This window comes from Conger conger, chromosome 3, assembly GCF_963514075.1.
Source record: "Conger conger chromosome 3, fConCon1.1, whole genome shotgun sequence".
In the NCBI taxonomy this organism is placed as follows: Eukaryota; Metazoa; Chordata; class Actinopteri; order Anguilliformes; family Congridae; genus Conger; species Conger conger.
Window position 1 is genome coordinate 14,056,457 of NC_083762.1, and position 11,719 is coordinate 14,068,175.

Sequence of the window (11,719 nt, forward strand, 5' to 3'; positions counted from 1 at the left end):
TTAAATGTTTTTTCAAATAAACAAATTAAAACTTCTAAAATTGTGAACTGATGTGCTTGCATTTTAAGCATTGTGCAGTCTTTAGATTCTGCATACTCCCCTTGTCCTAAGGCAAAAATGGCCCCCTTTCACTCAACCCCTCAACCCCGAATGTATTTTGCATTAAGAAATGCCCCCTGACGAGGGGCGGAGGAAACTGAGTCTTCCACGCGGAGGCAAAGCAACGGGCTTTAGTAAAGTATTTACCTTAGAGAGCTGAGCATGATTATAACGTCTTTTGACTCTTACTCTACATGTGCAAAATTACTGGTATAAGACTGGTATAATGACCATCACACAGAAATAAGATGACAAACATTTCAATTGCATGTGATTTTAGTGTTAACACATTGTTTTTGAACATACTCTTAATTGCATTTCATACATTGAACTATAACACACAAAGAAATGTCACAGAGTCAGAGTCATTAGACTGAATAAACAAGCACATACTGTTCTCAGCTAAGCCAACGGGTCTTTCACTCCAGGCTAACTTATACCAGTTCTATATGAGATTGTGAAAGAGTGTGTCTGCCATTGAGGTAACTTTGATTCCAGATATGTGTGACACTTTAAAAATAAATCCTGCTTCTAGCTACCTCATAGAAACTGCAACAAAATGTTTAAATTCACACATTTAAAAAAACTCTGACCTAAACCCCCATAAGAGGAAGTCTAGGGCACCAGTGAGTTCATCCCAAGGAACTTGATTCTGGTTGCTTGGATGGATCCAGACTGAAGGGGGAGCCCATCCTCCCCAGTCCTTCTGCTGACTGTCTTCTCTTGACCTAAATTCATATTATTTTCAGAAAATCTCCCAAAAATACATTTTTGTGTTTTTTTAGGATGATCTGGAGAGAAAATCAAACTTTTTGACTAAAGGCCACCCAAGTAAAATGGTGACAGTAAAAAAAGCAGGCAGTAAATGTCACATGGACATACCTATTGCTGATACACTGCCTGTGATCAGATGTACTCTTTATTGAATTTGATACATTGAAGCATAACAGCTTCAAAAATGCTTCAAACAAGCACCAGCACAAGCAGTTATAAGAGACTATGCTATCAAGAAAGAGTGTGTCAGCCATTGGGGTAAGTTTGTAGGCAAAAATTAACTTGTTTCTAAAAAGCTCATAGAAACTGACAGAAATCTTTTACACACAGCTCTCTTTTTCATCAGTAGCACAATGCGTTTGTCCGTTTCAGGCTGTTCTGTTGTGGTGACAGGGGAGGTTCACTTATTTTCCACCCACAGCCTTATATATTCAGCTTTACTCAGACCAGAGCTACACAGGAAGACTGACCTGCAGTAGAGAGCTGTGTTCACACCTCCCTCTCTCAGCACTGGAACCACACTGGCACTCCCCCCCATGCCTCAGACCACCTTTCCATTTTTCAACTGTCTAGAAAAGAGCGGCTTTAAAACACTGCACAAACAACGTTTCAAAATACAAATAATGAAAAATCTGTTCCTGCATAAATTGTGCTTAAATTCTAGTGACAAAAGATTGGTATTGCCCTCTATAATTAAAGAGGGCTTTTAACTGTAATATTCTGTATTCATCATCATTAAAAATGTTTTCTTCTAAAACATGTGCAGTGCAAAACTTTTCAGAATGACACTATTTTGGTCTGATTATGCTGTTTTAGACACATGTTTTAAGCTTCCTTCATATTTCTGATATACTGCTTGCAATGATGAATATCATTTTCAATATCACAATAAAACCATTTTCAGGGCATTGTCAGTATTAAGAGACCTGCTTGCTTGTCTCTCTGGCCATTGACTCAATACAAAACCCTTTTGCTCCGCCTTTGTGATTTCCATAGTATGCATCTCTCTCTCTCTCTCTCTCTCTCTCTCTCTCTCTCTCTCTCTCTCTCTCTCTCTCTCTCTCTCTCTCTCTCTCTCTCTCTCTCTCTCTGCAATCAACTGTAATTGTAAATCTTAGACATCCTTATGGATTTTATAATGACTGTTATTAAGATTATTATTTTAGTGTCTACCTGGTGCTTCATTGAAACAGGGCGAGTGAGATGAAAGAGGAAGTCGCCATGATGGCGGCCATTGTGATGTCATCAAGGGTCAGACCCTCAGGTCTCTGATGATGACACATGTGCTTTGTCATGGACAAAATCCTGAAACTACTGACACCTCACCCTGGTTTCAGTGTAAAATTACAGCCTGAGCAATGTTTTTGCCAAATGAGGGACGTACACACAGTGATCACTTTAGGCAGACCTGTAAATCAGCGCTTTAATGCAAATATTTAATCAGCCAATCATGTGGCAGCAACTAAATGCATAAAAGCATGCATTGAATGGTGCGAAAAACAAAAAACATCCAGTGAGCAGCAGTTCTGTGGGCTGAAACTTACACATTGTTAATGAGAGAGGTCAGTGGAGAAAGGCCAGGAAGGTCCAAGCTGACAGGAAGATGACAGTAATGAAAATAACCACACTTTACAACAGTGCTATCTCTGAACACACAACGCATTATAACTGGACAGTCTACAGCAGCAGAAGACTTAAGTCTTAAATGCCGAACAAACTGCTAACTGTGTGTATATTCAATGTCAGTGTTAATTCCAGTGTTCATTGTTCATTGAAATTGAAATGTAATTTCAATTGTAATAGGGTTGCCCAGGCCCTAGTTTTGTCTTTTAGAATTTGGAAAGAGGAACCTGCAGTCCTCTCCCAGCAAACTCATGACATCCTGCATGATCCTTTATAGTGAATAGGATCATCAACATTACTCTGATCTACTCTTATACAGAACTGCTATAAAATTCACCCCTGGGCAACTGCAGCAGGATGTGAAATGAAATACCCTGGAAAACCTCACTTCCTGTTCCAGCAAAGTAGGTCTACTAGGGCCAACATGCTCTGCAAGGCCTTTTTGTCCTCGGCCATCAACTGTGAGACAGAATCAATATTTCATATCAAACTCTTTATTTAAATGAGTAGGTTTTTCAAAGGCATCTGATTAAGGAGGTGCCAACAACACATATGGCTTCCTCCTCTTCCTTTCCACAGCAGGGACATTCAGAAACACGGATAGTGCCTGCAGGACCAGGAGAAACTTCAGCACCCTGCTCCTCAAGCCGGGACAGCCCACTTTCAGACACAAAACCCAGGGATCACATGAGGTACCGAAACATGCGTTTGTCCCATTTAAACTCTTGTGTTCTATGGGCTCCTTACCATTCACTCAAGACCCAGGAGCCCAAAGTGAACTTTCATACATGTCCAGTGGCGGTGAGGGGCCATAAGCACTGGGGCCCCTGGTTTGGGAGGGGTCATAAGCACTGGGCTCCCTGGTTTGGGAGGGGCCATAAGCACTGGAGCCCCTGGTTTGGGAGGGGCCATAAGCACTGGAGCCCCTGGTATGGGAGGGCCCATGGGCAGTGGGGCCCCTGGTTTGGGAGGGACCATAAGCACTGGAGCCCCTGATTTGGGAGGGGCCATAAGCACTGGGCCCCCTGGTTTGGGAGGGGCCATAAGCACTGGGGCCCCTGGTTTGGGAGGGCCCATGGGCACCGGGGCCCCTGGTTTGGGAGGGCCCATGGGGACAGGGGCCACTGGTTTGGGAGGGCCCATGGGGACCGGGGCCCCTGGTTTTGGAGGGCCCATGGGGACAGGGGGCCCTGGCTTGGGAGGGCCCATGGGCACTGGGACTCATCTTAACTGAACATGTCACTGCTGAAGAAATTATGTTTAGGCTTCAGAACATCATTTCTGCCCAAGTTAAACACGAGAAGATTGAGGATCAGTTCAACTAACTAACTTTACTGAGTATAGTAGCCCAACCCATGTCCCCCCTTTCATGCCAAAGCCCAGTCATGTGCCTTATGCACCCATAAAAATCTCAGGTCATGACTAGGGTTGTGCTCCCAGGTCAAATGACACAGGTTTCCTCATTCACAGCAATGGCAAACACAGGCTCCTCATTCATTGCTTTAGTGTGAAAGAGGTATTAGATACCAGTTTGCCTCCCAGAGAGGCAGTTCTTGAACTCAGTTTCAGAACTTGCCTCCCCCTCACAGACAGAGAAGCCTAACAGACTCATGGGCATGACAGCACGCTGGCTCTGCTTCCACCATGCAGCACACCTCTCTGTATACCTTTCTACCACAACTGTTTCCACTTTTTACCTTTGTTGTAAAATTAAACATTTTTTTCCCACTACAACCGCACTACCTCTTGCCTCATCTGTGCCATGTGTCCATAGTGCTGCATGACATACAAATACACACACACACACGCACGCACACACACACGCACACACATGCACAAACGTGCACAGACACACACATGCACATATACTTACACACACAAGCCCACACACATATTTACACACACATACACACACAGACGCACAAACTTGCACACACACATACACACACATGCATAAACATCCACAAAGATATACACATATACACACACATACACACAGACACACACTACACACTCACACACATATATTCACACACATACACAGAAACATGCAGAGAAACATGCACAGACACACACCACACACACACACACACACACAGACACCACACACACACCACACACACACACACACACACACACACACACACACACTGTGTATTTTCACAAAGAAAAGAGATAGTGTGGTCAAGAGATCACCTGGTTGCTTTGCCTGAATGAATCTCCACCCCCTGAAGTGTCAATAGATTTTGAGGCTCAGTGTGCGTTTATTCTCAAAGTAATTTGAGACTTCCACACAACTCCAGTATGTAAATAACACATACCTATAATCAAACTGGAAATAACATTTTCTCTTGTTGCACTGAGAGTGTTCATACGCGGAACTTTGTCACCCAATACATTACCTGTTTGAACAGCCAATAATATCTGCCCCTGACTTGTGACCTCCTACTGGAAAATGATCAGTTGAAGTCCTCCTACTCTGTACACTTTGAGTTTTACAGTGCAGGGTACAACAGGGTCTCAACCAGAGGAGAGACTCAAGGACAGAAGAGCTCAGATACAGCGATGGCATCCCTCTGTGTTATTCTTGTGTTTTTCAGCAAACTGTGTAAGTGTTTACTTGTTTCTGACTTTTTGACCAAAATCATTTTACAATCATTTTAAGTAGTGTACAGAGATTACACAGAGATTGGTGGGTGTTTTTGCTTTGTTTTTTCTCCCATTGTCAGTGAAGTTGAAATATTGCTTTCTGTTGGATTCCAGGTGGTCTGCTTGGGCAGAGTGTAGTTCAGCCCAACGCTGTGGTGACAGCTCAGCTTGGAGACACCGTGACTCTCCCGTGTTTCTATCCGCATGATGGAGTGCCTAGAATCAGCTGGTTAAAGCAACCACTTGGACAGAAGCCTCAGCCTGTCGCAAGGATGCTGAACTATCAATCAGATGCTGTGTTTTTGAATGAGTTTAAAAACAGTACACGTCTCAGTGCTAAGACAGCAAAGGGAACTTTTAACTTGACTGTCTCACATGTAGAGCCATCAGATTCAGCGACATACTACTGCACTTTTATATTCTACGATGAGATCAGCTTTGGAGATGGGAGTACCTTAATGGTGACGGGTAAGTAAGAATTTTATTTTTCCATCGCTTAACTTGCCTAAATTGTAATTTGTCATTCTACATTATAAATTGAAGCAATGGTTTTGCTTCTTTTTTCCAATACTTTTACGAAAATTAAGTATTGATTCAATTTATCCGAGAAAAACACTTTGAAGTCCCTTGCCATGACATTTACAGTATGAACTGTTTATGGTGATGCTTTCACCAAAAGCAGAGCTGCCATTTGCTGTACATCTTAAAGGCTACGTTTATATACTCACTGAGCACTTGACTAGACTTTTTTTAGACTTAATATGTCTTCTGCTAGTGTAGCCTGTCCATTTAGAGGATTGACATGTTGTGTTCAGAGACGCTCTTCTGCACACCACTGTTGTAATGTGTGGTTATTAATGTGAGACCAAGGGGGTAACATCGTGCAGTGCTCAGTTTTACAGAATACTTACAAAAACTGTGTTTGATTCGATTTTGGTCAAAAATGAGATAAACGCAGATTTGGAATATTCAAACACTCATCTATCTTTCAGCTATGAATCCCTAAAACATCACAATGAGAAAATATGAAAAAATTAAAAGAAAAGAGTTGAAATATAAAATCTACCCGGGTCCGGTCGGGTCCTGTTGGTTCTCCACATTGTTCTTTGCTGGTGCATCAGCTGTAGCCCATTGTTTCTTTGAACAAGAAATCAATCACTCAAAATGCATTCACTGAAATTGCCCTAGTGACGAAGATGTTGAAGCTTTGTTAATAGCTTTTACATTTTTTGAATAAAAAAAGAAAGCATTCAAAACTGATTGAAGAAATTTAATTTTTTTCTTGTTTATCTTATTAAGTTTCAGTGTGTGCAGTGTGTCCCTGTCATCTTTTGTAGAGATATTAACCATTTCTGCTCTAGTGGAAAACATTGAAGCATTAAAAATGAATTGCTTCATTTGAATAAAATTTTAAAAATGTATTTAATACAATGGTTTTAGTTTCTAGGATAGTAAAATGCATGTAGTTAATCAATAGTGGTTTTAACATAACATTGCTGATCGACGTGATCATTTCTAGTGCACAAACTGCATCTGAATCACACATATGTGCAAAAACATGCTGCACTTTATATTATAATCGGTGGAGTCATCTTCAGCTCTCTGTATAAACTACAAAAATACAAAGCCATACTGCATTTATATGTAAACCTTACACAGTGGAATCCAAAGGACAATTCTGTATTGAGTGTAATGAGTGCTAACTTTTGACAGGGCCAGAGTCCCAGAGCAGGACAGTAGTGCTGCAGCAGCCCGAGTCTGAGTCAGTGCAGCCAGGAGACTCTGTGACTCTGCAGTGTACAGTACACACTGAGACCTGTGCAGGAGAACACAGTGTGCACTGGTTCAGACCGGGATCAGGAGAGTCCCCTCCAGGAATCATTCACACCCATGGACACAGGAGTGATGAGTGCCAGAGGAGCTCTGGGACTGTGTCTCCCACACAGAGCTGTGTCTACAACTTCCCCAAGAGGATCCTCAGCCTCTCTGATGCTGGGACTTACTACTGTGCTGTGGCCACCTGTGGGGAGATCCTGTTTGGGAATGGGACCAAGCTGGACTTTAAGGGTAGGAACAACACAGTCACATCGTGAAACATTGTTTTTGTACATTTAATTTTTAGTCATACTAAATTTCACAAACTGTTTTATGTTTAACAATTTTAGTTACAATGTAATCTCAATACAAATCCTTATTTGCTGCCCTCAATTTCTGAAATAATGGCTGGCAGGTTACCCAGAAGTTGTGAGCATCCTTTCCTGGCTGTCCATCCTGAGGACGGGGGTTCTTTTTGGCGTTGTGACAATATGTGTCATCATCTCCCGTTTCAGAAGGCCAAGCTAAGATCAGAACGTAAGCTGCATACATACTTAAACAGTGTACAACTGCATGCCCATGAACTGTTTTTAGTGCATACTGCATTGTATTACAAGGGGCTAACACAGTAGGGTCAGGCAGTATGATATTCCTGTTTTCAACATTTGCCTTGGGGACCTCTGCACAGTAATATGGACTGTTAAATCAACTCCAATGTCAGATTTTGACTTGATTAGAGTAACATTGAGTAATATTACAAAAGAATAATAATATAATAATAATAATAATAATAATAATAATAATAATAATACTCCTCATCATTTCTCATTTGAAAAATCACTGCATTAATTATTTTGTTATGAATTTCCTTTTTATTTTACTCAAACAGGGACTGCGTCAAAACGTAAAATAGACCATTTCTCCGGAAAATATACTGTAATCACATGTGCTGTAATCATATGTGCGTTTCCTTTTAGCACCAAGATGAAGCCATGAATTACGCTGCTTTGACTTTCACCACCAAGAAACCCAAAGTGAGGAGGAAGAAGAGGGAGGAGGAGAGAGAAACGTTTTTTTCAGGTGTGAGATTTAAAGACCACGAGTGAAGCTTTCCATCAAAATTAATCTTTGTCACAAGAATGATCACAATTTATCAAACATGTCCTCCTTCGCATCGGTGCACATTACAGGATATGAGCTGTAAACTGTAAATTTGCCTTTAAAAACAAAAAGAGTCTCTTGGAGCTGTGCTTATTCTTAAATGTTTTTTCAAATAAATTAATTAAAACTTCAACCTTAGTGTAGTCTTACGATTCTGCATACTCCCCTTGTCCTTAGGGTCACAAATGGCCCACTTTCACTCAACCCCTCAACCCCAAATGTATTTTGCATGAAGAAACAATCTGTCACTCATCACAAACGTCATCAAATTTAAAGTTGAAAAAAGAACAGTTAGGGAGTTTTCTCTGCTATTAAATACAGTGGTGGGTCATTTTTCACCCTTAAGACAACACAAGGTTTAAATGTCGTTCAATGTTGCTAAATCTGACACAGTTTAGGGCGGCAGTGTATTGCAGTGGTTAGGGAAGAATAGGTGACTTTCATTCAGGCCATGTTTTGCAAGAAGGCTGTTAACTTGAATGACTTCAGTGTATATTTAATATAAATTGTAGAATTGTGTAAGTCACTCTCGGTAAAAGAGCCTACTAAACGCCAGTAATGTGATATTAAACAGAGATGGAAAAGTGAAACATTAGGATGTCAGGGTTGGGAGGTAGTACCAGGCTTTATTATTTTCACCTGGCCCTCATTAGTGCCAAGGGTACCTTACCTCCTGAAGCTGTATATAAAGCACTCGCGGACAATCGGTCGACGCTTTGGTGTCACTGTTCGCTCTGTCACCAAGCTGGTAAAGCACACGGTAGACTCAGTGATTACATGAGTCAGGTATTGTGCTGGTTTTGGGTTTTTGCATTCATTTAAAAGGAAATAAGGTAAGGAAGGTGTTCTGCTCGCTAGTCTGTGTACACTGCGAACGCCTTCCTATAGGTTCTTTTGTTTTTCTCTTTTGTTTTCAAGCTCGGGTGAGCCTGTGGGTGAGGGACGTTGTCCCCGGTATGTATTTTTGTTTGTGCGTTTTCCTGAGCTGCGACTCACGGCTCTTTATTTTGCTTACCTAGTCTTTTATACTGGGTTGTACTTTTATTTTGGGATCCCCGGTCCGGGGTTGCAGTGCTCGCCTTTTAGCACTCATTTTGGTTGGGTTATTCGTTTTTGGGGCTATTTCCTTTATTTGGTCGGAGCTGCCCTAGTTACGGGGGGGGGGGGGGGGGTGTCCTTTTCTGGCTCCACTGCAAAGTTTTTTTGAAAATCTTTATGAAAACGCCTCTTTAAAATGCTCTAAACAAATAAAATACGATATATTTTTATGAAGTTTAATGCAGAATTATTTCTTATGGTAAATATTGTTCATGCCTTTTTGTTTGATGTTTCCATAGATCAGACAGTCAGGGTACATACGTAATTCCTATCACAATCCACCTTTCTGTATAAATACTGTCATTTGAAGTTTTACAGGGATATTTACTCCACATACAGCAGAGAGGCATGTGGAGATAATGTATCTTTGCACATCCACACCAGCGGTGCGTCTGGCATACAGTGCAAAATCTGCCACTTCTAAGCCAGGGTCACTGTGAATCTGTGTACTCTTCTGCATGTTTTACTGAACATGCTTTCTGAAGACAAGGCCTCCTGCAGCCAGAGCCCTCTCTGTACCTTCAATAGCCAAAGCACTTCCTGTATGCACAGCGACAGCTTTATTGCGTTGTCAGTTATTGATGATGCACAGTGTGTTTGAGGAGAACTGGACGCATTTTCTGACTGAATGACTCAGTGGCAGATACCTTCCTGTGTTCACAGGGTCTTATAATCTAGAGAACAAAGAGAGAGTAACGCCCTTACCCAGAATGGACTTTAGTAAAGTATTTACCTTAGAGAGCTGAGCATGATTATAACGTCTTTTGACTCTTATTCTACATGTGCAAAATTACTGGTATAAGACTGGTATAATGGCCATCACACATAAATAAGATGGTAAACATTTCAATTGCATGTTAATTAAATGTTATTACATTTCTACATGTTTTTGAACATACTCTTGATTGCATTTCATACATTGAACTATAACACATAAAGAAATGTCACAGAGTCAAACTCATTAGACTGAATAAACAAGCACATACTGTTCTCAGCTGAGCCAACTGGTCTTTCACTCCAGGTTAACTTATACCAGTGCTATACGAGATTGTGAAAGAGGGTGTCTGCCATTGGGGTAACTTTGATTCCAGATGTGTGCGACATTTTAAAAATAAATCCTGCTTCTAGCTACCTCATAGAAACTGCAACAAAATGTTTAAATTCACACATTCAAAAAACTCTTAAAAAAGCTTAGGGCACCAGTGACAAGAAAAAACTCCCTGGTGACAGAAGTTCATCCCAAGGAACTTGATTCTGGTTGCTTGGATGGATCCAGACTGTAGGGGGAGCCCATCCTCCTCAGTCCTTCTGCTGACTGTCTGCTCTTCACCTAAATTCATATTATTTTCAGAAAATCTCCCAAAAATACACAGTACATTTTTGTGGTTTTTAGGATGATCTGGAGAGAAAATCGGACTTTTTGAATAAAGGCCACCCTAGAAAAATGGTGACAGTAAAAAAAGCAGGCAATAAATGTCACATGGAGATACCTATTGCTGATACACTGCCTGTGTTGAGATCAAGTGTACTCTTGATTGAATTTGATACATTGAAGCATAGCAGCTTCAAAAATACTTCAAACAAGTTTTTAGGCAAAAATGAACTTGTTTCTAAAAAGCTCATAGAAACTGACAGAAATCTTTTACACACAGCTCTCTTTTTCATCAGTAGTACAATGCGTTTGTCCGTTTCAGACTGTTCTGTTGTGGTGGCAGGGGAGGTTCACTTATTTTCCACCCACAGCCTTATATATTCAGCTTTACTCAGACCAGAGCTACACAGGAAGACTGACCTGCAGTACAGAGCTGTGTTCACACCTCCCTCTCTCAGCACTGAAACCACACTGGCACTCCCCCCCCATGCCTCAGACCACCTTTCCATTTTTCAACTGTCTAGAAAAGAGCGGCTTTAAAACACTGCACAAACAACATTTCAAAATACAAATAATGAAAAATCTGTTACTGCATAAATTGTGCTTAAATTCTAGTGACAAAAGATTGGTATTGCCCTCTATAATTAAAGAGGGCTTTTTACTGTAATATTCGGTGTTCATCATCATTCACATGTTTTCTTCTAAAACGTGTGCAGTGCAAAACTTTTCAGAATGACACTATTTTGGTCTGATTATGCTGTTTTAGACATATGTTTTCAGCTTGTGTGCATCCTTCAGATTTCTGATATACTGCTTGCAATGATGAATATCATTTTCAATATCACAATAAAACCATTTTCAGTGCATTGTCAGTATTAATTATAGGCTGTTTCTAACTTTATAACATCCTGAGACCTGCTTGCTGGAAGAATGTTTGGCTCCGTGGTTTGGTCTCTCTGGCCATTGACTCAAAACAAAACCCTTGTTCTGCTCCTTTGTGGCTTAGCATGTATCTCTCTCTCTCTCTCTCTCTCTCTCTCTCTGTGTGTCTCTCTCTCTCTCTCTCTCTCTCTCTCTCTCTCTCTGCAATCAACTGCAATCGTAAATCTTAGACATCCTTATGGATTT

General features: G+C 41.0%; 1 protein-coding gene across 1 annotated transcript; it reads left to right on the top strand.

Annotated features, from left to right (window-relative positions):
• Window positions 1-2,097: 2,097 nt before the first annotated feature.
• On the top strand, window positions 2,098-7,238 carry LOC133123224 (uncharacterized). Its single transcript, XM_061233564.1, has 5 exons — window positions 2,098-2,124; window positions 3,076-3,188; window positions 5,097-5,104; window positions 5,260-5,613; window positions 6,859-7,238. Exons 1-5 carry the CDS (start codon window positions 2,098-2,100, stop codon window positions 7,236-7,238), a joined length of 882 nt encoding a protein of 293 aa, XP_061089548.1.
• The last annotated feature ends 4,481 nt before the right edge of the window (window positions 7,239-11,719 follow it).

Coding starts and splice junctions, on each gene's coding strand:
- LOC133123224 (XM_061233564.1), top strand. CDS start 2,098: ATGGCGGCCATTGTGATGTCATCAAGG. Junction 2,125..3,075: donor CCATTGTGATGTCATCAAGG/GTCAGACCCTCA, acceptor TCCTTTCCACAG/CAGGGACATTCAGAAACACG. Junction 5,614..6,858: donor GAGTACCTTAATGGTGACGG/GTAAGTAAGAAT, acceptor AACTTTTGACAG/GGCCAGAGTCCCAGAGCAGG.